The following is a 27,195-nucleotide window of genomic DNA, read 5'->3' as shown; positions in this document are numbered from 1 at the left end:
AGTGGAACGCTGTACACCCGATATGGAGGACATGACGTCTGCAGTGGTGGGGACAGACACAGGCACCAGCAAGGCTCGGGCAGGAGGCAGTTAACTAAGTCTGCCCGTTTCCTTTTCCTGTGGTTCTGGTCTTTTTATTTTTTATTTACCCCTGGCGGGGGGGGGGGGGGGCTGCTGACTGGGCAATGGAGGCTGTGTTTCTTCCCCTGTTTGTGCACCTTATGGGGTGGTCCACAGGCAGACACTGGGTCTCACCAATTTTTGTATTTTCTCTGTCAGGCCAAAAGCTCTGACCTGGGGAAAAAAGCCCATCTTGCAAGGCCGAGATGGGAGAAAATTGGAAAAAAGCCTTATGCAATACTTGTTTTATTTCTTTAGTGAAAGAGGAATCTGCTTCAATCTGTGATGACTTAGTTGCCTCTGCAAAGAAGAAACGTTTTGCCACGATTCAATCATTCCATGACTCAGTTGGTTAATCTGGCTGAGAGTCAGCCTTCCACATCAGAATCCTCCAAGAGTTCACTTTCTGTCCCAGTGGAAGAATCTCTGTCTGAGTGTCCATCTACCAGGGAACAACAATCTCCCACACCTTCCAATGAAAGTTCAGAAGAGGAGGAGGGTGAAGGGGCAGAAGTGGCCCCCTCTAAGTTTAAACTATCCCTGGAGGAAGTTGGTCTCCTTAGAGGAAGACATGTTACTCTTGGTCTAAGCGAAGAGAAAAAGGAACTTGCACTACATGACCGTATGTACGCAGGTCTATATGAGCTTAAGGGGCAAACCTTTCTGGTGCATTCTGTCATCTCGGATTCCATAAAGAAGGAATGGCAAGATCCCGGAGAATAAAACTTTTTTTTTTTTTCTCAATCGCCTACAAGAGACGCTTTTCCTTTCAAGGAAGTCCCCTCTGTGGTATGGAACAAGGTCCCTAAGCTCGACTCTGCCTTCTCCCAGGTCTCTAGGTCCACGACCTAGCCTTTGAAGACATGGGGATCCTAAGGGATCCGATGGACAAGCGAATGGATCTTTTGCCCAAGAGATCTTGGTAATTGAGCAATTTAAAGTCAGCCATGGCTATGGCATGTGTCAATAGAAACCTGGATTCTGGGGTTAACCAGCTAAAAGCTCATGTATTAGTAGATTCGCGCAAACAGGAAATTTTGGATTCTTTTACTACTTTGTCCTCTGCAGTAGCCTATAGGATGGATGCTTCAGCTGAATCATTTTAGAATGTCGGCTAGATCAGCAGCCCTAACAAATTCGGCAAGAAGAAAATTGTGGCTGAAGACTTGGCCAGGCGATGTGGCGTCAAAGTAAGCTCTGTGGGATTCCCTTTTCCAGTGACCTTCTCTTTGGTCCTGAGCTAGATACCATCCTGGACAGGACAGCCGATAGGAAGAACGCCTTACCGGTAAAGAAGAAGAAACAACCCCCAAAGCGCCATTTTCGACCTCAAAGAGCGCAGGAGCAGGACAACAAGTGCCTGGGAAGAAGGCAGAATTGTACCGCGCAAAAAAAAGCTAAGGGCAAGGGCAGAATCCTTTTCCATCCTCCTGCGCAAACTGAAAAATCCCAATGACTCGACCCTGAGGGTAAGCGGAAGGCTGAAAAGTTTCCTTCCGCAGTAGTTAGGCATAAAGTCAAATCAGTTCATCCTGACCACTCTTTCTCAAGGCTCCACAATAGAGTTCACGGAATCTCTCCCAAGAAGATTTCTTGTGACAAATACCCCAAAGGATCCTGTGAAATCCCTGGCTATGAAGTCCTCATTAAAGGAGTGTCATGGTTATGCAGTAATCTTCCTCTGTTTGCCTACCTCTCCTCATGTGTTCAGACTAAGAGGCCAGCCACTTCCACCTGGTGGTTTTTATAACCTCTCCTCTAAGCATGGCTCCACCCCAGGCCCTATCAGGTAACCCTGTATTAACCTGTGCACTGCAAGCCAGCGGTGCTGATCAACCATTGTGTATTTACTGTGTTTGGCTTCCTGGTTCCTGCTTGCCGTGTGCTCTTCGTGTGTCTCTGTTACCGACCTTCGCGTGTTCTTGACGATTCCTGTCTGCTTGTGACCTTGACCTTTGGCGTGTCCCTGACTAGGGATGGCCGAACGGTTCGCCTGGCAGTCGTTTCGCGGCGAATTTCGGCTGTTTGCCGTCCACCCGATCGGCAGACTATTGCCACCGTTCGCCCGGGGACTTCCGTGTTTACTGTGTAAAAGAACTTTGACCTATGATGACACATCCATCATGGGGTACAGGACAGCCAATTGAGACATTACAGCACATGGACACTTGGACATTCCCCTTAACTTATAAATACAACCGATCCGGCGGACATTTTACATTCTTTCTACTGTCACTATAGGGAGAGGTTGCTGTGTGGAGCAGGGAGAGACTTCAGTGACCCAAATCGCTAGCTATTAGGTCCACAAAAGTTCTTTTAAGGACTGCTATCCTGGTATAGGTGTAGTTCAGGATATAGGTTTGAGGCACTGCTGTGCTAGTGATTGTTGCAGCAGCCTGAGTGTCTTTTGTCAGTGTAGAGAAAGGGACAGGACGCTGTGTGCAGCAGGGACAGTCAGTTTAATCATTAGCTGTTACTATTAGGTCCACAAAAGTCCTTTTCAGGACTGGTATGGTAAAGTAGTACAGATAATAGTTTTGTGTGCTATTCAAGCTATTGTTCCAGCAGCCTGTGTTTTGTCAGTTTAAATAGGGACAGGCAGGAAGCTGTGTGTGGCAGTGAGGGAAAGTCAGTTTAATCAGTAGCTGTAACTATTAGGTCCACAAACGTTCTTTTCAGGACTGGTATGGTAATAGGCTTGTACACCTATAATATTCTTTCTTCTAAATATAGAAAGAATATTATACTTGACTGCTGCCCTTCTGCTGCAGTAGTCCTTTATGAGTATAGGGACTGAGGTACAGTCTGCTAATCATTCACAACCTCCTTATAAGGACCACAAAGGTCCTTATAAGGACTGGTAAGATATAGGGTACTACAGTACATAGGGTTGAGTGAGGTACAGTCTGCTATTCCTTAAGGACTGGTATAGGTCCACAATATATAGGGTTGAGGTGCACTACTGCTGACTGCTGCCCTATTCTGCAGCAGTCCTTTATCAGTATAGGGACTGAGAGTTTTGTCACAGGGTCATTTAAAAAATGACAGGCAGAGGAAGAGGCAGGCCCTTCCGCAGGGGTCGTAGGGGTAGGGCAGGAGCAACAGGCTTGAGCCAAAGTGGGAAGTTGCAGAAGGTGCGTTCAATTACTTTAAAGGACGCACCAGACTTGGTTGAGTGGCTCACTCAGCCTTACTCTTCTGCACCCTCCTCATCCTCTCGATCTGCACCCTCTTCTTCACTCTCTATGTGCACCCCCAAAGACACTACCACCAACAACACCACCACCACCACATACCTTCCGCTTGAGTCACAGGAATTATTTTCCAATCCATATCAAGACATTTCTGGTGTGCAGCCACTCTTGGCATTGGATCAGGAAGAGAAGGTAGCAACAACCGCCACTCAGCCGTCTGACGACAGTACCCAGATCAGCCCAAGGAGGAGGTTAGTCCCTGGTGTTGCTGCCTACTCCGAGATCTCTACTTATAGCGGTGGGGAAGGTGACGTCAATGATGACGTGTCTAGTGATGTCACGTGGGTGCCCACAAGAGAGGAAGAGGAGGGGAGTTCAGAGGGAGATATGGACCAGCAGATAGGGAGGAGAAGCAGGAATAACTTACATTGCACAGGAGGGACAAAGCAGACTGCTAATGTATCAGGAGCGAGTCATCGACCCTGTACGGTCACATCTGGCGCTCCCAGGACGCCGACACATGGTTCCGCAGTGTAGGCTTTTTTTAACGTGTCCGCTGCTGACAATAGCGTTGCCATCTGCAATCTTTGCAGTCAACGCATTAGTCGCGGTAAGCCCAACACTCACCTAGGGATGACCGCCTTAAGAAGGCACATGAGCAGCCATCACCGAGCCCAGTGGGAGCAACGGAACACACAAAGCCACATTCCAGGCTCTCACCTTCCAGCCTCATCTTCTACTTCTCCTTCTCCTCTCTCCTCACAATTATCCTCCACTCCACCTTCCATCACGCCAAGCTCACGTTTTTCTGCAAAAAGGCAGGCTTCCGTGGGCCTAATGTTCGAGCGTAAAAAAATGATGACGCCGGATAACCCTCTTGCCCAACGGTTGACGGCTGGCTTGTCAGAACTCATAGCCCGCCAACAAAACTGCCATATAAACTGGTGGACTCGGAGGCCTTTCGAAAATTTGTGGCCATTGGAATACCACAATGGAAGGTCCCAGGAAGGAAGTATTTCTCAGAGAAGGGCATCCCAGAGCTATATGGTCATGTTCAGCGGCAAGTGAATGTATCTCTTGCACACAGTGTCGGTGCCAAGATACATCTGACCACAGACACGTGGTCTAGCTAACACGGGCAGGGAAGGTATATCACTTTTACTGCCCACTGGGTGAACCTTCTGACGGCCGTCAAGCATGTAACCCGTGGCACCCGTGTAGATTTGGTTTTACCGCCACAGATTGCATGCAGGCCTGGCTCTTCTTCTCCTCCTCCTCCATCCTCCTCCCTCTCCTCCTCGGCTGACTCCTCCTTTTCCGCTGCTAGCGTCTCTTCCGCTGAGCCGCCCAAGCTCCCCAGAACCTATTCGACATGCCAGGTGAGACGTTGCCATGCCGTGCTGCGTCTGTTGTGCCTGGAAGCCAAGAGCCACACTGGCCCGGTACTCCTTTCAGCTTTGGGTTCACAGGCAGATCAGTGGCTAACACCGCTCAATTTGACAGTTCGTAAAGTGGTGTGTCATAACGGTGCCAATCTGCTTAGTGCATTGAAACAAGGCAAAATGACGCACGTGCCATGCATGGCACACGTTTTAAACTTGGTCGTGCAGCGATTCGTTGTCAAATACCCTGGGGTCCAGGACATCTTGCGGCAGACAAGGAAAATCTCGACCCATTTCAGAAGATCTTACATGGCCATGGCTCGCCTTGCTGACATTCAGCGGCGACACAATCTGCCGGTCAGACGTCTTATTTGCGATTGCCCGACGCGATGGAACTCAACCTTCTATATGCTTGATAGGCTGCTCCAGCAGAAACGTGCAGTTAACGTCTATCTGTATGAACTGTGCGGCAGAACAGGCTGCTCATGCGCGACGCATGCAGACTTCTGCGCCCATTTGAGGAGATCACCAAACTGGTCAGTTGCAGCCATGGCGCCATCAGTGACGTGGTACCTTATGCCTTCTTTATGGAGCGTGCATTGCGTCGTGTCATTGATCAAGCTGTCTAGGAGCAGGAGTGGGAAGATGAGGAAGTCGCAATGCTGGATGAATTCCCAGGGGGGGGCTACTCTATCTGAGACAAGTGAACAACAGGAGTCTGAAGAGGAGTCAGAGGAGGATGGTGCCGGGGCGGATGAGGAGGAGCAAGAAGAGCATGCTTTAAACCTTTCTGAGATCCCTGTTGTTGTGCGTGGATGGGGAGAGGAGAATGAAGAGGATGAAATTATCCTGGATGATGAGCAGGAGCCAGGCCACCACACCGCTTCCAGTTTAGTGCAAATGGGGGCCTTCATGCTCCAGTGTTTTAATAGGGACCCCCGTATAAAAAGCATAAGGGTCAAGGACCAGTACTGGGTGGCAACGTACTTAGACCACCGGTACAAACACAAAATGGTGGAAATGTTACCGCCGTCACAGAGGGCTGTCAGAATGGAGCACTTCCAGGCCTTGCTTCGAGAAATGCTGCATTCTGCTTTTGCGTGCGCTGGCAGAGAAGCAATTCCCACTCCCAGAGAAGGAGTTGCGGGTACCAATCCAACAGCGCCTGCAAGAAGAGGCCGGTTTGAAGATGTGTTGGTGACTTCGGATATGAGGTCATTCTTTCAGCCGACCCTAGACAGGTGTCATCCGGATCCAGCATCAGGGAACGCCTAGACCGTCAGGTGTCCGACTACATCGGGTTAACGGCCGATGTGGATGCTCTGAGGAGTGATGAACCCCTGGACTACTGGGTGGGCAGGCTTAACCTCTGGCCAGAGCTTGCCCAATTTGCAATCGAACTGTTGGCTTGCCCCTCATCCAGTGTCCTGTCCGAAAGGACGTTCAGCGCAGCAGGGGGGATCGTGACCGATAAGCGTACTCGCCAAGCTCACGACAGTGTTAACTACCTCACACTTTTAAAAATGAATGAGGCATGGATCTCGGAGGAATTCAACACGTGTGACCAGTAGACCATGTATATGTCTATAAACGATTTTTTTAATCGAGCAAACAGACCTTCTTTCTTCATTTTGGCTCACTTCCTTGTCCAAAAAAAGTACACCGTACTATATGCCCGTACCCTCCTGTTTGAAGAGGTTGAGCGGTGTCATATTTCTACTGGGGCTGCTTATTATGAGGGGCTCCCACCATCCCTGTGCTGTGCTGACTTCCTCCTGGGGCTGCTTATTATTAGGGGCTCCCACCATCCCTGTGCTATGCTGACATCCTCCTGGGGCTGCTTATTATGAGGGGCTCCCACCATCCCTGTGCTGTGCTGACTTCCTCCTGGGGCTGTACCTCTGCTGTGCATATTATGAGGGGCTCCCACCATCCCTGTGCTATGCTCATTATGAGGGGCTCCCACCATCCCTGTGCTGACTTCCTCCTGGGGCTGCTTATTATGAGGGGCTCCCACCATCCCTGTGCTGTGCTGACTTCCTCCTGGGGCTGCTTATTATGAGGGGCTCCCACCATCCCTGTGCTGTGCTGACTTCCTCCTGGGGCTGTATCTCTGCTGTGCATATTATGAGGGGCTCCCACCATCCCTGTGCTATGCTCATTATGAGGGGCTCCCACCATCCCTGTGCTATGCTGACTTCCTCCTGGGGCTGCTTACGGTGCAGGTGTCAGTGCTGTATATCACGGTGCTGGTGTGAGTGCTCTCTATCACGGTGCTGGTGTCAGTGCTGTATATCACAGTGCTAGTGTCAGTGCTGTATATCACGGTGCTGATGTCAGTGCTTTATGTCACGCTGCTGATGTCAGTGCTCTCTATCACGGTGCTGGTGTCAGATCACTCTATCACGGTGCAGGTGTCATTGCTGTATGTCACACTGCTGATGTCAGTGCTCTCTATCACGGTGCTGGTGTCAGATGACTCTATCACAGTGCAGGTGTCATTGCTGTATGTCACGCTGCTGGTGATCATCTCCTGCACCCTCTTCTTTGCCTACCCTGACCTTCCCTCTCCTCCATTGCCTTCATGCACTCCACAGTCCTGAATTGTCACAACAATTTCACATATAAAAAAAGAATGCTTGTAGTTGTCGATTCCAGATTCACCTCATACATGTGTTATGTCATTGGCCATGTGGTGGGACTATGTTTGCACAGCTAGTAATTATTTTGTGGCTGCAAATTTGACCTGTAGGTTTGCAAAGTTCGCCTCCCATTGAAGTCAATGGGGCCCGCCGCGAACGTTACGGTTCGCGAACTATCGGCCGCGTTCGCTGTCCACGTTCGCGAAACGTCCCATCGGAAGTTCGTCCATCACTATCCCTGACCATCCCTGTCTGCCTGTGACCCAGAACCTTTGGTGTGTACTCTGTTGTTCCTGTCTGCTAGTTGCCCTGACCTCATTCCTTCCCATTCCATTCCCTGGCCTTATTCCTTTACTATCCTTGCTGTTCCAGCCTGCTGTTTCCTACGCGTCCCTTGTGCCGTAGCGCTGTGCACGGGGGAGTGGCCACCATCTTGTTGGTAGGAAGCGCTGGACGCTTTCCTATTTCCTGTATTCTACTTATTACATGTGAGTTTTGATGCAATTGTATACTAAATAAATTGACTCTTCTGTCGGATGTCTGCGCAATGAGAGAGTTTCTTCCATTTTCTACATATGTGGCTGCCGTGCTATACCTTTGGGAGCATACTTAGCAGATTGGGTTGATTGGAAGAAGGACTTCTGTAACTAAGTGAGCCATAAGAAGCGTGGATCTGACCAACTATAAATCTTTTTGCTGTGCATATCCAATGCACTGGCGGTAAGAGTCGGTTATATTGGGTGTTGGTGACGGCTTTTTCTCTCCAGTCTTCTGAGTATTTCTGATGGACTATGCTTTTGATTAATTTCTCAAAATGTATACTTTTGATGAACTTTTTGTTTATTACCACCATTTTTTAGCACTACACCTTTTACCCCTCATTCTTACTATTGCACCCAACAATATTGTGTTGGCAGCTATTTGTAACTTTTAATTATTTTTTTTTGTTTTTGGTCCAGCTCAACAAATCTTTTTATTGTGATCGGGAGTTGCCTCCCTTTAAAGATCTGGAGGGGTTTCCTGTGGTCCAGTGGATGGAGTCACGATCTCTCAGGTGCTGTCCTGAGACTTCTGGAGAACAAGTTACCGGTAAGAATAACTTGAATTTTCCAGGGCAGAGAAGAATGATTCCACCAATCATTGAGAACTGCTTGCTACTAACTAGCCCTTGAAAAGTGGTTGTATTTCCTAGAAAGATCACCTCGTCTAATAACCATTTACACAGATAAAACAAAAAACCTCCAGTATGTAAAATGCCCAAAGTGCCTATCACATAAACCCCAGGCAAGCCTGTTGATCCTTGTCCTTTGCTCTTTTCATCTTATGTGATCATTTTCAAGCCTGAGAACACCAATTCTAGGACTGACATGTTTTTCATTTGACTCCCAAGATCCTGAATTCATTATTACAACTACTCGCATTTTGACCTCAACCTCTATCCAGAAACCCTCTATTTCCCCAGACATGACTCAAGTGTCTCCAGAGCTAATAAGACTTTTACATCGGGCCCATCACTCCAAGCTTTCTGGACATTCTTGTGTCCACAGTACCATCTTGTCCCTTTCCTGCCTGTACTGGTGACCCAGTCTTTGAAGGGCTGTAGAAGACTACGTAAAACAGTGTCTGTGTGCTCAAACTAAGTCCCCTGCCCATGCACCTGCTTGTCCTCTCTCGCCACGCATTCCCACAGAACTATCCCACCACATCTATGAACTGGATTACTGATCTCTCTCCTTTTGATGACTCTTATTTGGGTAAGAATAATTCCACTTATGGACAAAATATCAATACTATAGCATCACATCCCTTGATTGTACTGTGCGATTAGAGATTATGGGATTTTTTAGGTGCATACTTGGTGAATCCATAGAGATTTCCTTAAAATATATACATTTTATTAGTAGCCATTAAAAAAGATATGTGTTCCATAAAAACAAAACTGAGCAGTACAATAGACTCATACAATACAGTCCTTATGGGTACAGCAAAGGTAAAGTAGTTCCCAACATGTTTCGCCCTCAAAAAATGGGCTTCCTCAGGGAATGCTGTCCACTTGAAAAGCAGAGCCTTCTAGCAGGAAGAACATACAGTACATACATTGTCACAAAATGTTTCACAATCGCAACATTTTTAACATCAACACTAGTATGATACATGTTTTTCAAATTTAAATATCATCATTGTATTTGGTCCTTTATTGTCTCCTGTGGTCACCTGTAGTCCGTTGTTTGGTCATACGTTGTCGTCTGACTCCCTGAACCACCAGTGATTGTAAACATTCCATTATATTCCGGCGTGGGTAGGGATCTCTTGAGATGCACACATGTAGCAATACTAGTGTTAATGTTAAAAATGTTGTGTTTGTGAAATATTTTGTGACCATGTATGTATTTCTTATGTTCTTCCTGCTAGAAGGCTCTGTTTTCAAGTAGACAGCATTCCCTGAGGAATCCCTGTTTATAGGGTGAAACATGTTGGTGAACTGCGCTACCTTTACCCATAAGGACTGTATTGTATGAGTCTATTGTACTGCATAGTTTTGTTTTTATGGATCATATATCTTTTTTACGCATCTAAAAAAAAATCCCACAATCTCTAATCACATCTTATTTGGGTAGTTGTAGACTGCTTTTCAAAGATGAAACATGTTGCACCCCTTTCTTAATTTCCATTGGTGGCAGTAGTCTTTATCCAGGAGATCTTCAGGTTTCATGGCATGGCAACTCACATTGTTTTGGACGATAAGGTCCAATTCACCTCCTGCTACTGGAAAAGCCTCTGTCCATTCAACACTGAATGATAGGCCATGGAGAACGCAACAAGACGTACAAACTGTGAGGATCATTCAATCTTTAGGACACCATCTCCATGCCCTTGTTGTCTGCCCATCAGGCTGATTGGGTTGCCCTCCGGCCTTGGGAGCAATTTGCTCACAATAACCATCTTAGTGAGCACCAAGATTTCCCCATTCTTCATTATCTAAGGCAAGCATCCATGTCTCCCTTTTCGATCAGCTATGCTGAAGGACTTTAACAAAATTCGGGCCGAGGTTCTAGATTGAGTCCAACACTGCCCTCTTATGAGAATTTTGTAAATCAACTTTACCACAGATTTGCAGCCATTGTGCTATATGCTGGGTGTTCAGTGTGCCCCTGTACCTTTTCAAGAAGGGGTGGCTCCCCTTCAGTCCACCTGCTCTCCCCTATCCATCAGAATGCATGTGACTCCACTTTGGAGACGTTTATAAGTTAGTGTTAGGTACCACAGATACCGGGGTGCCTTGACGATGCTCTGTGGCATATGCATGCATTTTCAAATGTGTGCAGACTAAACCCCTGCCTATAACGCATACTGTTAGGCAGGTTTACTTGGTTGTCTGTGGGCTGGTTGGTAAGTTAACCACTTGAGATCCGCGCTATAGCCGAATGACGGCTACAGTGCGGATGTCCTTTTCCGGGACTACGTCTATTGACGTAGTCCCGTGCACGAGCGTCCTGCGCGCCCCCTGAGACTCGCCTGATCACCGATCCGTGCAAGGGGTCGATCCCGACCCCTTATCACGTGATCAGCTGTCAGCCAATGACAGCTGATCATGTGATATAACGGAGCCGGTAATCGGCTATTATTCCTCCTCGCGCTGACAGCGCGAGGAGAAAAAAAAAGCCGATCACCGGCGGCCGTAATCGGGACATCAGTCCCGATCATGGCCAGCCCTGCCAGTGCCCACCTGCCCCCTGCCAGTGCCCACCTGCCCCCTGCTTTGCCTGCCTAAATAAAAAATGTGTCCCCCCCTGTCAGTGCCACCCAGCAGTGCCCACAGTGCCACCCAGCAGTGCCCACAGTGCCACCCAGCAGTGCCCACAGTCTGCCTCAACAAAGGTGCTGCACCCCAGTGCCACATATCCGTGCCCAGCAGTGCCGCCCATCAGTGCCCAGCAGTGCCACCTATCAGAGCCACCTATCAGTGCCCATCAGTCCCATCTATCAGTGGTACCTATCAGTGCCCCTTAGTGCCACCCATCCGTGCCACCCATCTGTGCCACCCATCCGTGCCATCTTATCTGTGCCCGTCTTTGCCCATCAGTGCCACCTTATCTGTGCCCATCAGTGCCGCCTTATCTGTGCCTATTAGTGCCGCCTTAACTATGCCTATCAGTGCCCACCAATGCAGCCTATCAGTGCCGCCTCATCAGCGCACTTCAATGAAGGAGAAAAATGACCTGTTTGCAAAATTTTATAACAAACTATTAAACATGATTTTTATTTTTTTATTTTTTTTGCATCTTTTTTTGTTTGTTTAGCAAAAAATAAAACTCCCAGCTGTGATTAAATACCACCAAAAGAAAGCTCTATTTGTGGGAAAAAAAATGATAAAAATTTCATTTGGGTACAGTGTTGTATGCCCGCGCAATTGTCATTCAAAGTGCATCAGCGCTGAAAGCTGAAAATTGGTCTGGGACTGAGGGGGGTTTAAGTGCCCAGTAAGCAAGTGGTTAAGCTTGTTTTTTAATTTGGATTTATCCTTGGCCTTGTTTACAACTGTTGTTAGCCTTCCAATGCTTCTTACTGTAATAGCCAGCTATAGATTTTTTTACCACAGAGCTTCCCTTTTCTCCTAAAACCAAGGAGGAAGTTTGGCTTGCTGTCAAGAAAGTTCATCCCAAAGTCTCCTTCATGAGGCGTATCCCACATTATATCAGGCCTTATAGGAAGTATTTACAAATCCTAAAATACAATATTACAATCTCTAATTAACTTCTATTGGTAGTTTTCCTTTGGTGTGCCTGTACTGTGCTAAGTGCAGTCCCAATTACCCTTTCACGGAGCTGTAAAGCGGTCCCGAGTCACATGACCGGCCTGAAGACAGCTCTAAATAGCTATTTACACTGATCTTTTTTTTAGAAAGGATGTACACAGAGTTGTACTGTATGCCAGCCTCTATTAGAGAGGCTGGCAGTGACAATTCTAGGTTTTGTATTTTCAATAATAGCGGAGGGGAAGCGGGGCAGAGACAGAGAGGGCACTGACGGAGGAGGGGGGAGAGAGGAGAGCAGGGTAGCTTTTGGCGGAGGGACACACTTTGACCACGGTGATCAGGGCTGAGTAGCCCTGGTTCTTGTGGCCAGTTTAGAGAGGGCATACAGGAAGTGACATACAGGGCATACAGGAAGTGACAGATTAGGGGAGGTTTTTTTTTTTTTTTTACAATTTAGAGGGGGGCAGATTACACAGCACAAGCACTCTGCTGTTTAATCTGCTTAAAATTACCAGGATTTGTATTATTATTATTTTAATTTTTTTTTGGGTTAACAAACTCTTTAAGGATGATCAGTGGAAACCGGATGCATCTGCGCTCAATTTTGAGTATCATGGCAAAGGCTGTGATGACTACTTGTGTACATGTGATTTTTATTTTTTTATTTTAAAATCTTTACAAATTTATTTAAAAAAAAAAACTTCTTTCACATTGCCATTATGGGGTATTGTTTATAGAATTTTGAGGAAAATAATGAATTGGAAAAATCCTGTGCTCACGTTTGTATTTGCAGGTGTGTGTGTAGGGTAGTGCGGGCTCTATTTATTTTTATTATCATTTTATATTTTTAAACTTTTACTTTTTTTTTTTATTACCTTTGTTGCTATCCCAGGGAGTAACAAACTCCCATGTGATAGCATTGGCCAGGTACCAGGTCCTCTTAAGGCTGGGTTCACACCATCACCATATCTACCGCACAGCAGGGGTCCAGTGCGTGCTGGTTCAATGCTTTCAGCCCAAATTTTGGGCTGAATTCGGACCTGAAACAGACCAAAAAGGCAAAACGTTTTTCCTGCAAAATGCACCAGACCTGCTGCGGAGATATGTGAACCGGCTCCATAGAGAGCCAGTCACATTCTCCTGCTATGTGAATTGGATGTGGAAAATCTGCATCCAATTTGCATAGGTGTGAACCCAGCCTTATGGAGACACTGGGGTTTTTTTTGCACACGTTTAAAAAAAAAAAATTTTAAGCCTGAAGATTAATTGAAACCCCCAAATAGTATATATTTTCTGAAAAAAGACACACTAGAGATTAAAATAGTGGTAGTTCCCATTTTCTTTATGTTACACAAAAATAGAGCAATGGTTTATGTAACACAATATTTCAATACAGAATACACTAAAGTTCATTTTAAAATCACACAAATGCAATAAATTACCCAGTTTTTGGTACAATATAAAAGAGGCTGTACTGGGTGAATAGATACTCAACATGATTGTCGACACTTAAAATTGTGTGCGTCTGTGAAACGGTGACAAACTTCATAACCTTTATTTCCGTAGGTGGTGCTTCAAAAGCCCCTACAGGTTATCCGTTTAGCAATAACCATGAATATTGGGCCATGAGTTATTGCTCTCACTGTGGTGTAAGCGCCAATATGTAACATGCAGGGCCCTCTTTAATATTGATTGGGCCCTTGGCAAACATTTTCTTGCCCCAACTCCCCCATTCTGAGACATACAAAAAATAGCAGGTGGACTCAGAATCAGTTTACTGCAGCAGATCACGCAGCAATTGCAATTAGTTGCCGCCTTAGGTTACAGCCTATCCTTACCGCTCACGGGCTGGTTGCTAAAGGTTACAACATAATTTCTGCTTGCCGCTTGGGTGCTAGAGGTTACTTCACATTATTAGCGCTCACTGATTGGGTGCTAGGGGTTGCAGCACATCATTACCACTCACTGATTGGTTGCCAGGGGCTACCGTACATCATTACCACTCACTGATTGGTTGCTAGGGATTACAGCAGATCAATATTGTTCACTGATTGGTTGCTACAGGTTAATGCACATTATTAAAACTCACTGAGAAGTGGAGCAATCCCAAATAATTGAGCAAGTAAAGTGGCATATTAATGCAAATACTACAGAAGATGATCAGAGACTGCAAATGTACTGCAGGAGAGCATCAGAGCCTGTAAATACATATCAGGAGATGACCAGAGACTGCGGACATGCTACAGCTGACAATCAGAGACTGCGGACGTGCTACAGCTGACAGTCAGAGACTGCGGACGTGCCAAGGGTGACAGTCAGAGACTGCGGACGTGCCACGGGTGACAGTCAGAGACTGCGGACGTGCCACGGGTGACAGTCAGAGACTGCGGACGTGCCACGGGTGACAGTCAGAGACTGCGGACGTGCCACGGGTGACAGTCAGAGACTGCGGACGTGCCACGGGTGACAGTCAGAGACTGCGGACGTGCCACGGGTGACAGTCAGAGACTGCGGACGTGCCACGGGTGACAGTCAGAGACTGCGTACGTGCCACAGGTGACAGTCAGAGACTGCGGACGTGCCACAGATGACAATAAGAGACTGCGAACTTGCTACAGGAGATGGTCAGATTACTTTCAGCAATGCACAGCTTTACAGCTGAATAACACAGCTCAGGGTTTCAGCAGTGAGGCATTTTATGGGTATAAGGATGTACCTGGCCAGCCGAGCTCACTGAATACATTCAGAGGTCCGGGGGTGGGGCTTCCACTCTCTGCTCTCACTACAACTGCCCCACCCTGAGCATACAGGCTGGAGGCGGGTTAGAGCATCAGTGGAGCTCCCGGCCCCACCCACGGACTTCTGTATTCCCCAGCCAGTATAGAGGGGGTGGGGCCTGAAGCTCCACTGACACTCCGATCACTGCTCTCCCTACAGCCGCTTTGCTCTGTTCTGAGCATACAGGCTGCATGGGGCAGGGTCAGAGCGTCAGTAGAGCTCCCGGTCCCCCGCCCCCTCTCTGCTGGCAGCCACCGTGTCCTCTGTGCACTCTGCAAAGCATCACCGGGGCCCTAATTTGCGGGTAGCTCAGGTTCAATGCTTTGGGCCTTCCAACAAAGATTGGGACCGGGGCAAGTGCCCTGTTTACCCTGTGTTAAAGACGGCCCTGGTGGGGGCGTGGCTTAGCAATGGCCGTGTGAGGACGTGTGCTGCAAGAGCTCCGGACCCTTCTATCTCACCCAGCGACAGAAGACAGCTATTTAGGACGATTAGGGCGGTATGTGCCCCACCAAACGCCACAGGACCCGACCGTCTACTGGAAGCACCGGCTCGAGAGCTCTGCAACGGTCCATCCACCGCTATTTGCAGGACCCGGCGGGTACCCCGACCGGCGCCATTGCTAGGTCGCCACGTGCGTCTAACTCCGCTGAGAGATCCCTGCCTGACGAATCTAACTCTCCTGTCTCCTTACCGGCCACGGATCCCCCCTCGGAAGCAGCAAGTTCTCAGGTGTCTGGTATGGCCGGTTCTCCGCAAAATATCCCAGTCCTGCCCGATGATCTGCGGAGGATTTTACAGGCCCTACCTACCAGGGCAGACTTTGAGGCCCTTCCTTCTAAAGCCGACATAGAACTCCTCATTGCGCGGGTGGAGGAAGCCCATGCCCGCGACATTCAAGAAGTGCGGGGGGACATTCAGGCTTTGTCGGTCAGGGTGGACTCGGGAGCAACGTCCCTTCAATCACTCACGCAGCGGGTGTTGGAGCTGGAACGAACAGGGACAGTACAACAAGCCGCCATAACGGACCTATGCCTGCACACCGAGGACTTGGAAGACTGCAGCCGACGCAATAACTTGCGGCTGCGAGGCATACCAGAAGCCACAGGATCGGAAGACCTGGAGGCAACGGTGGTGGCCATCTTTCATAAAATCCTTGCCGTCACCCCGGCGCCGATGGTGGAACTGGATAGGGTGCACCGCACCCTGGGCCCCAAACCAACGGATCCAGAGAGACCCAGGGATGTACTTTGTAGAGTACACAGGTACTCCCAGAAAGAGATGATCCTCCGGAGGGCCTGGGAACATGGGGAAGTGAATTTTGATGGAGCGGTTGTCAAGGTGCTTCCAGACCTCTCCAGGGCTACACTGCAGAGGAGAGCACTGCTGCGACTGGCTTTGGAGCTATCCAGACGACGGGGATGCACGTATCGCTGGGGTTACCCGCTGGCGGTCACGTTCAGAAGGGAAAATGGATTCTTCACTTTACGCACCCCTGAAGATCTTCCAGCATTTTTTCTCTTCTTGGGGGTTGACCCCATCCCTGTGCCTAACTGGTTGGACACCATTCCCCACAGACTGACCCGCCAAGGCTCTGCATCGCGTCCGGGCCGCCCTCCCCAGCGCCCATTCTGAGCAAGGCGGCGTTCGCGGACACGGTCGGGAGAGGGGTCACGTGAGTCTTAACTGTATTTTACCGGGGTTGTTCAGGACCTAGAGTCGGACATGCAGGTACTTTGGTTGGTGGGCCCCGTTCCTTCTGCCCCCCCCCCCCTTCTCTAGTGTATAATAGCCCAGCACTTTATTATTTTGCATATTTTTCCTTGGGGTTCTATGCCTCCCCTCTGCCCCGTGGGTTACTACAGTGGTGTGGATGTCCTTCCCTTGCAGTTTGCTCTTCACGGATCCTGCCTCTACATACCACCTTCCCGGACAACCCCTCACCAGTCTGCTGGAACTTCTGAGATACTCCCGTCCAGGTTGACGCTGCGGACAGTGGAGATAGCGGGAGGGTTGCCCAGTGACACTTGCCTAAGCTACATGAATGAATTGCTCCCCCCTGTATATCTTGGGCACCTTTGCACGTTTCTATGCTCTTTTTTTGGCTGGGGTTCTGGCTGGGTTTCTGCTCCCCGGAACTCACATCTCATATCTCACATGAGAGGGAGTGGCTTCTACGCCGGTGGCGGATCCGGGGAGTGGGATAGGATGCATGAGATGCGGGACAGGGGTAGGTTCATTTTCTGCACGTTTGTTGGGGCAGGTTCCGGAGGATTGGGGCTGGGTCCTTTTTTCAGATGGCATGGGAGGTGGCCTCTATCACGGGGTGGTCGGAGGTGGGTTCGGGGAGGGGGCTGGGGGGTGGGTTGCCAGACCCCTTTTCATGGTACGGGAGGGCCCCCTCAGGGGCCGGGGTAAGGTTGGGTCTTTTAGAATATCAGTTCCATGGTTTAAACACCCTGTTGAGGGGTACATTCAGATTGCTTGTATGTTACGACTCTGTAGTTGCTATATATGATACACTGTTTATGTTATAGCTGTCTTTATTTTCATTTGATTATGATTTGTTATAGTCTGGGTGGGGGGGAGGGTTGGTGGCCGTCCCACTGGTCATTCCTTTCTCACTCCCCACGTAGGTCTGCGCTCGGTCGCCAGTAGTATAACTGGTGAGCGCATTAGCGCCATTGTGCTGCAAATTTAGTTTGGCACTGTTCTCCCTCTGAGAATAAGCAAATTATAGCTTCTCTTCTCCCTCTTTTCTTAAATCTCTCCCTCCGCTTCTTCTCTTCCTTACTCCTTTTTATCTCTACTTCTACCCTTTTGCCTATCCCACCCCCAACAACCCTCTCCTCCCCGCTGCTTTTTCCCTGGGGACCATGGAGACACTGACTATTCTCTCCCTTAATGCCCGTGGATTGAATGTTCCGGAAAAACGGCGTATGCTCTTGCAAGACTTACACCGGCTTAGGGTGGATTTGGCTTTGGTCCAAGAGACCCATTTTAAGGAAGGAAACCTGCCCCTCTTAAGGAACAATCTTTACCCGACCGTTTACCACTCCACTAATGGGACCGCTAAATCTACGGGGGTTTCCATTTTAATAGCTCACCACGTTCCCTGGAAATGCTTGGAGGTAAAAATGGACCCAGAGGGCAGATTCCTGTTTCTCAAGGGCACCATTGGGGGCATAGAAATTACGATAGCGAATATATATGCACCGAATTCCGGTCAGGATCACTTCATCTCCAGGACACTGCATACTCTTCAGACGTTTGTCTCCGGTCAGCTGGTCCTAGGAGGGGATTTCAACATCCCGTTGATCCCCACGGAGGACACATCCTCGGGACACTCCTCAATCACCCCTACCGTCAGACATAGTATTGCGCGTTCCATACACAGAGCAAAGTTGATAGATGCGTGGAGGTTACTTCACCCATCAGAAAGAGACTATACGTTTTACTCGGCACCCCATAGCCATTATTCCAGGATTGATTACTTTTTTATACCCCACGACCAATTACATGCCCTTAGGGGTTCCTCCATTGAACCAACCACGTGGTCTGACCATGCCCCCATTTTGATCTCCTACTCCCTGACTGATGGCCGCACAGCCAAGGTCGGGACATGGAGGTTAAATGAGAGCCTGCTTCAAGATGCGGAGGTACTTCAGGAGGTGGTCAGGGGACTGGAGCAGTTTTTTGCTCTCAATGATACTCCCGACATCAGCCCTGGAATAGTATGGGAGGCACACAAGGCGGTTATACGGGGGGTGTTGATAAAACATGGGGCACGCATTAAGAGGAGGCGTAACGCGCGGTTGACAGCCCTATTACAGGACCTCCACCGGGCGGAAGCCAGGCATAAACACGCTCAATCACCGGCCAGCGAAGCAGACCTCAAACTTCTCAGGGTTCAGATTACGGACTTGATGCAATTCAGAGCCAAAGCGTCGCTGCAGAAGTGTAAACGGATCTCATACGAGGCCAGCAATAAGTGCGGCAAGATCTTGGCCCAAAAGTTGCGGGAACAGGCGATTGCGAGTTATGTTCCTCAGGTCATGACTCCACATAACCAGAAAGTTACCCTCCCCCGGGAGATTGCAGGAGAATTTCAGAAATTCTATGGATCTCTGTATAATCTACAAACTCCCACCCTCTCACATGCCCACATAGAGAATTATCTGTCTGCAGCTGATATGCCCAAGCTGTCAGAGGAGGTGTGCATGTCCCTAGAAGAACCTATCTCCATGCAGGAATTGCAGGCGGCGGTGGGGGCGACAAAGGTTGGGAAAGCGCCGGGACCGGATGGCTTCACGGCCCAATATTACAAAATGCTGCTGCCGTCTCTGGGGGTATTTATGCTTACATTTTTTAACTCTTTGGGATCTACTCAGGCATTCCCGAGGGAGTCCCTGCTAGCCCATATCACAGTACTCCCGAAGGAGGGGAAGGATCCCTCACAATGTGGTAGTTACAGGCCGATTTCGCTACTTAACGCAAATCTTAAGATATTCACGAAATTGCTGGCTTCCAGGATCCAGGGCCTTCTCCCATCCATGATTCACCTAGAGCAGGTGGGTTTTGTACCCACCAGGGAGGCACGAGATAATACCGTTAAAGTCCTTAACCTTATACATATGGGCAATAAAAACAGGGCCCCTTGTGTTTTCCTGGGCATGGATGCGGAGAAGGCCTTTGATAGGGTGGACTGGGGTTTTATGACTTCTGTCCTGCGACATGTGGGATTTGGAGACAGGCTAATGTCTTGGATTGGATCTATATACTCCAATCCGTCGGCCCAGGTTCGGGTCAATGGGATTCTGTCCGAACCCTTTGAGATACGCAACGGAACTCGTCAGGGGTGCCGTTATCTCCTCTCCTCTTTGCCTTATCGCTGGAACCCTTCCTGTGCAAGGTAAGAGCCCATCCAAACATTACGGGACTTTTAGTGGGAGACACACAATACAAAATTGCTGCATATGCAGATGACCTGTTGTTTACATTGACCGACCCGGGGGGCCTCCCTCCCCCACCTACTGCAGGAATTCAGGGACTACGGCCTCGTCTCCAATATGAAAATCAATTTCCATAAATCAGAGGCGATGGGCGTGGGCCTCACCCCGCACCTAGTCTCCACGCTCCGTCGGAACTTTAAATTTAAATGGACCCAAACGGCCCTGAAATACCTGGGAACGTATATCCCACCAAAGGTGTCGCAAACCTATGCACTAAATTTCCCTCCACTGCTATCAACAATACGCAACATGCTCACCAAATGGCACAAGGGTTTACATTCTTGGCTGGGTAGATGCAACATCGTTAAAATGTGCATCCTTCCCAAATTTCTTTCTCTTACAGGCTTTACCGATCCATATCCCCTCTCACTATTTCCTACAGACTAGGGCCTAATTATCAGACTTTATTTGGGCTCACAAAAGACCCAGAATTAACTACGCCCAGCTGACCAGACCGAAACCACAGGGAGGGTTAGCGATTCCAGATCTCCATAAATATTATCAGGCTACCCACCTGACGAGACTGATAGATTGGAATAGACACCACAACACGAAACAGTGGATCCAGTTGGAACAGGCTCAATGCGTAGTAGCACTGCACAGAGCCCCGTGGTGCCACAACAGCCTACCAGGCAGTGTGAGGGGGCATCCCATTATAGGAGTTACCTCGCGGGTGTGCGCGTCTCTTTTTCTGAGCGCCAAGCTAGTGTCGCAAGCCTCCCCGCTCCGTCCGATAATAGGAACACCAGAGTTTACCCCCGGTCTTATAGATCCACCATATCGCTCCCTTAAACGGTCAGGGATTTTTCAGGCGTCTCATTTCATTACGGGGGGTAAATGGCCCTCTGCGGCTGCCCTTGTAGACCCGCGGGGGCAGTACAAATTGGATTTCTTGAGAGCGTCACAGCTGCTCCATTTTTTGCAGTCTTTACCTCCCCCTGGTGACTTCGCCCTAAACTTAACCCCCTATGAGGCCTACTGCTCGGGGGAGGGTACCATGCCCCATGCCCTGTCTGCCACATATCATATATTGGTCACGTCGCCGATTGAATATGATTTGAAATGCCTCAGGGCCTGGGAGGGGGACGCGCGGTGCAGATTTACAACCCGTCAGAAGCAAAATATCCTCTATTTTACGCATAAGTCTTCCATCTGCTCAAGAACACAGGAGACCAATTTCAAAATTTTAACTAGATGGTATAACACTCCGGCGCAACTGCATCGGTTCTTCCCGACATCGTCAGATAGATGCTGGAGGTGTCAGAGGGAAGAAGGGACAATTCTCCACATCTTCTGGAGCTGCCCTCTGTTGGAGCAGTTCTGGAGGACGGTTCGGGCAACAATATAGAAATTTACTGACAATCCCGTTCCAGATGATCCTGCCTTTTTTCTGCTCCATGCCACGAATGTTTCCCGAAAGCGGTATATGACATCATTGACCCGCCATCTTTTGGATGCCGCCAAAGCGTGTATTCCTCTAAAATGGAAGCACACGCAACCACCGACAACTGGAATGTGGCTTAAAAAAGTCGAGGACATCAAAAAAATGGAGGACTTGATCCTTACAAATAGGGGCCGGAACGAGCAATTCACTAAAACATGGACGGGCTGGAACATGTTTATATTCTCAAGGGAAGGCAGGGCCCTATTGGAGGAGGATGTGTCCCGGATCTGACTCTCTGTAGGTGTTGTTGAGCTGACGCTGTTGGACTGGGTGCTTGGAGATGGGGGCTGGATTTGGGGGGTTGTGTTGCCTCCGTGGTCCCCACCTCATCCCTACCCCCCCCTCCACTGCCCCTGGTGCTATCATCCCCTCTTCTCCTTTCCCATTCTCCTACCCTCCCCCCCCCCCCCTCCATCCCTTTCCGTCCTACTCTTATATATACTCTTGACTTATTCTTTAGTTCTTTTTGGGTTTTTTTTTTTCACTCTCTCTTTGAAGGATTGGGGCCTGGAGAGAACGTCGTAGTGTCCTCCGCGCCCTCGATACCTTTTTCCCTTTTGGTTTAAAAAATTGGAAACTCAGGGCGAGATTTATGGGGCAGGTTGATGCTTCTGGCATGTTTTTGGCTACTTCGGACTCTGCCCTCTGCGGAACAGAAGAGGTGACATCGAACAGGAAGATGCTACTGGCGGTAAAGCAGAGGAGAGTGAATTGCATGGTCACTGATAATGCTCTGGGTGGCCCTTTTTCTCCACCCTACTGGTTCGGGAGCTTCAGGGGCAGGATGTATTCCATACCAATCGATGCAATGTTTTATGCCAAGTGTTATAAGTTCATTGTAATGCTTACTTGTTATGCTCCATGTTTCTCTGCCCTTTGAATAAAAGCAAATTTGCAAAAAAAAGACGGCCCTGGTAACATGTTGCAATCAATGCTTTTGTGTGTAGGCTCCCTTATTTGTACATGTATGTATTATTATTTTTTTTTTTTGGGGGGGGGGGGGAGGGTGAGTTAAGTAATTGGATGTAATTTTTCATTTTTTGGACTTTTTTTTTTCTTCACTAAACTTTCCCTGTGATGATTTTTTGTTGACAAGTTTTCTTTAATGAGACATCAGGGTTTTAAAAGACTCCTGATGTCTCACCTGCCCTCAAATAAAGCACAGAGAGCACTACATTAGCTTTTTCTTATCCAGCTATACTGAGTGGGGAAAGTGACCCCAGGACCCAGAAGTGAAGTTCTTCCCGGTCAGTAGTGGGAAGGGGAGATCAGTGAATGGAATGTCGTTGATCTCCCTCCCCTCTACCTGGAGGCATCTGCCATACCGGATTTGGATTCCCCAATGGGCACGTGGACCGTGGGAAACATGGCGGGGGTTGCGCATGTGGTGGGGGTGGAACCAGCACTTGCAAGGGTGTGTGGAAGCGATCGGGTTTTCTGGGTTGCTCAGTTCAGCCTCCATTCCATGAAGAAAATCAATAATCCTCACCCCGCCCACACAGCTCTCCGTGTACTGAGCAGTGTTATCAGGAAGGAGAGAACAGTTGCCATGGAAACTGCCCCACCCCGGGGTCATTCTCCAACCCTGGAATGGCCTAGTTCTCCATCCAGGGATGTGATTGGCTGAGAAGAGGTTTACACCGAGCCTTCCCTGTACGTCACTTCCGGTATACACTGGACTGGGAGAGCTGTCTGTGCGGAGCTCTACCATCAGATCCCAGGAAGCAGATTCGACGTTTTCTAGCGGCTCTCAGGTATGGTGAGAGGAGCGCTCTGTTCATTCACTGTCAGTGTAGACATGTTTGTAGTCCGTGTAGAGCGGTGTCAGCGAGTCTGCGGCTCTCACCTCCCCTTCTATTGTAATGTGCACGTCTCTCCTGTGTGTACATGTAGTCCTGCCAGAGTCTGGAATCTGGTTCTCGGGATGATTTCTCTGCTCTCCCTGGGGTGGGGGGTCTGAGCTCTTATTATCACCCCTCGGCATTGTCCTCTACAATTACAATGTACAGCCTGGAAGATCCCCCCATTGTCACATATAGAACTTATTTATACACCTTCCATGGGACTGCAGGGCTCATAATAGTGTTCTGCTGAGAATTTGTTTCAGCTCGGGGGGTGATGAGGAGATAAACAAGTAAAATGACATGTCATGTAACAAACATACAATAGCATTGCATACACATTTGTTATGTAATGCATAAAATATAACAATATGTCAAATATTATACAAGAAATATTGAAATATAATTTTGTTAAATTTTATATGTAGTGTGTGTATAATATACACCCCCCTTTTAAGTAATATGTTTGTTATATCAACTTTATATGTATTTTATATCTTTACATTTTCTTATTTTATAGAATACATAAATATTAATGATAGTATTGATGTAGTATACAAAAAATAGAATTCTGTAATAAAAATACAATTTAATATCTAAAACATTGTGTGTGTGTGTGTGTGTGTGTGTGTGTATATATCAAATATGCAAAATATGCAAAAAAATCTTTCACATTATACAAATAAAAAAAAAAAAAAATGGGCTAACTTTACTGGTTAGTGTGGGTTTTTTTTTTTTATTATTCATTAAAGTAATAAAAAAATAAAATAAAATTGCATTTGAAAGACTGCTGTGCAAATACAGTGTGACAAAATATTGCAACAACCCCCACAATGAGTGGAGCAGAAGGATGACAGTTCCATGTCCGCTCTGCATATGCAGAGCCGACACGGATACAACCCACACTCTACTCTATGGACCCTTGGATCCCATCTGCCCCCAGATAGAAGGGGATGGATTGGATCGGAGGTAGGTGGGGTGTAAACGGCCATATATCCATTTACATCTGTGGCTCGATAGAGGTGAACGGAGGGTCAGACCGATAGTGTCAATGGGGCCTAAGGCTTTTTTCACACTGATGCACTGTGGTTTACCCACACAAAGGGTGCAGACAATTGCACCTGTGTCTTTCCTGCAGGTTAGCTGTACTTTGCAATAGACTTCTATTATATTCTGCAGGTGTGGTGCACTTCCTGAAAGCTCCCCAAACCTGCAGGTAATAACAGAAGTCTATGGCTCAGTGCAGGTAACCTGCAGGTGTTCTGCGCTGCACCTGCGGATCACCGCAGAACAGATATACATATATATGAGAATCGTGCAGATATATATATATATATATATATATATATATATATATATATATATATATATATATATATATATATATATATATATATATATATATATATATAATTACTTTAGTCAAGATCGCGATAACAATTCTTGACAATTAATTGTGCAGCTTTAATAAAAAAAAATAAAAATACATACATACACACATATATATATGTGTGTGTTACAAATTTAAAAGAACTTGATCTTCTTAGTATAAAATAATTTTGTTTATTTTCCCAGAATGCCAAGGTTAAAGACCTCAAGAGTAAAGAGAAAGAAGACAAAAGTGCTTCGCCAGAGGCTCGCTACAAAGAGAAAGAAAACACATTTGCAGGTTATATACATTGTGTGTGTGTGTGTGTGTGTGTGTGTGTGTGTATATATATATATATATATATATTAGAAACTCTAACTTCTTGCATTCATGTTTCAGGTGTACTCATGAGCTACCACTATTAATTGATTAGATTTACTAACTGCTTATGTAGCAGGGGGCTCCCCGAGGGGATACAAATGAATTGGATAGCATATATATATATATATATATATATATATATATATATATATATATATATATATATATATATATATATATATATATATATATATATATATATATATATATATATATATATATATATATATATATTTTTTTTTAGAATACTTTGTTTTGGTAAATATGAAGGAGATTATACCAGGATTGTAAAGTGTATGGTGATCTTTAGGCCCCATGTGCACAGGACAATGAGACAAACTCCTCTGAACTAATTTTTTTTGACACCTTAAAACCGGCGTTTCAAATGCCCGTTTAGCCGCGTTTACATACTGTGTTTAGCTGCATTTTATAGCATTTGCGTCTAGAAGCGCATTGTTAAGAAAACATCATAAGACCCTCCCCCAAGCTCAAAAAAACAGTATTTAATTATTTCAGCCATTTTGTGAGACCAGAGTGAGTAGGGGCAGCTGAGAGAGCAGCAGTGTACTTGTATTTAGCGTGTCACTTGCCACGTCACCTGCCGCAAGTTGTGGATTGTCCACTTGCCACGTCACCTGCCGCAAGTTGTGGATTGTCCACTTGCCACATCACCTGCCTCAAGTTGTGGATTGTCCACTTGTCACGTCACCTGCCACAATTTGCTTGTTCAAATCTAACAACAACATATTGGTCAAATTCCAATCATACTTCGGATAATGGCAATGCTAGTGGTGTATTGGATTGGATCAAGGGCTCATTAGGGTATATAAATGGGCTTTGAATCATTGCAAGCAGTTACAATTTTTTTTATTCTTCTTTTTTTTTTTTTTTTTTAATGGTTAGAGCCCATTCACACAGGGGCAACACGACTTGTAGGCGACTTGAGTCAGGCAACTTGGACACGACTTGAGTTAAGATCACAGCACGACTTGGGACGACTTCAAAACGACTTGTGATGACTTCAAGCCCGACTTGGGACGACTTACAAGTCGCCCCAGGCCAGGCGACTTTTGCCGAGGCCAAGCAGAGAATGAGCTCAAGGGGGAACTCCACGGCAAATTTCTGAAAAAAATTTGGCGTGGGTTCCCCCTCCGAGAGCATACCAGGCCCTTAGGTCTGGTATGGATTCCAAGGGGAACCCCCTACGCCGAAAAAACGGCGTGGGGGTCCCCCCCAGATCCACACCAGACCCTTATCCGAGCACGCTACCCGGCCGGCCAGGAAAGGGGGTGGGGACGAGCGGGCGGCCCCCCCCTCCTGAGCCGTACCAGGCCGCGTGCCCTCAACATGGGGGGGTGCCTTGGGGGAGGGGGGGCGTGCGGCCCCCCCACCCCAAAGCACCTTGTCCCCATGTCGATGAGGACAAGGGCCTCTTCCCGACAACCCTGGCCGTTGGTTGTCGGGGTCTGCGGGCGGGGGGCTTATCGGAATCCGGGAGCCCCCTTTAATAAGGGGGCCCCCGGATACCGGCCCCCCACCCTATGTGAATGAGTATGGGGTACAATGTACCCCTACCCATTCACCTGTGGAAAAAAAGTAAAAAAAAAAAAAAACACAACACAGGGAAAAAATATTTTATTGCACAGCTCCGGGGGTCTTCCGTCTTCGGGGGTCTTCTCGCCGGACTCCTCCGCTATCTTCTTGTAGCTCTTTTACTAGCGGAGGAGTCCGGCTTTCTTCCTCCCCGCCGCCGGCCTCTTCTCCCGACTTCGGGGGTCTTGTCCCCCTCTTCGGTTCTTCTGCCGGGCCACCGCGCCTTCTTATAGCTCTTTTGCAGGCGGTGGCCCGGTCTTCTGTCGTCGCCGCCGCCTTCCGTTCTTCTTCTTCTCCAGGAGATGTTGACACAACGCTCTCTCCGGCCGGAATGCCAGAGCCGCCCTGCGCTGCCACTTATATAGGGACAATGGGGCGGTGTCACATGGGTTGATGTAACATGGGTTGATGTCACATGGTGACCCCGCCCCCTTACCATGTGACACCAACCCATGTGACCAACCCATGTGACATCAGCCCATGTGACACCGCCCCATTGTCCCTATATAAGTGGCAGCGCAGGGCGGCTCTGGCATTCCGGCCGGAGAGAGCGTCGTGTCAACATCTCCTGGAGAAGAAGGAGAAGAAGAACGGAAGGCGGCGGCGGCGGCGACGACAGAAGACCGGGCCACCGCCTGCAAAAGAGCTATAAGAAGGCGCGGTGGCCCGGCAGAAGAACCGAA

General features: G+C 47.9%; 1 protein-coding gene across 1 annotated transcript in view; it reads left to right on the top strand.

Annotated features, from left to right (window-relative positions):
- The window catches only part of LOC143942237 (uncharacterized), a 127,584-nt gene that overhangs the window by 71,051 nt on the left and 29,338 nt on the right, over positions 1-27,195 (top strand). Inside the window, exons 7-12 of the mRNA XM_077463486.1 lie at positions 1,339-1,408; positions 8,298-8,427; positions 15,642-16,428; positions 18,402-19,221; positions 22,940-23,082; positions 24,745-24,838. Coding sequence (XP_077319612.1) covers positions 1,339-1,408; positions 8,298-8,427; positions 15,642-16,428; positions 18,402-19,221; positions 22,940-23,082; positions 24,745-24,838 — 2,044 coding nt within the window. The remainder of the gene's footprint in view (positions 1-1,338; positions 1,409-8,297; positions 8,428-15,641; positions 16,429-18,401; positions 19,222-22,939; positions 23,083-24,744; positions 24,839-27,195) is intronic.

Source organism: Lithobates pipiens, unplaced genomic scaffold (assembly GCF_037356315.1).
Source record: "Lithobates pipiens isolate NorthernLeopardFrog02 unplaced genomic scaffold, aLitPip1_a1.2 Scaffold_30, whole genome shotgun sequence".
NCBI classification, from domain to species: Eukaryota; Metazoa; Chordata; class Amphibia; order Anura; family Ranidae; genus Lithobates; species Lithobates pipiens.
The sequence above is the reverse complement of the archived record's forward strand: the minus strand, read 5'-3'. Positions and strand labels throughout refer to the sequence as shown.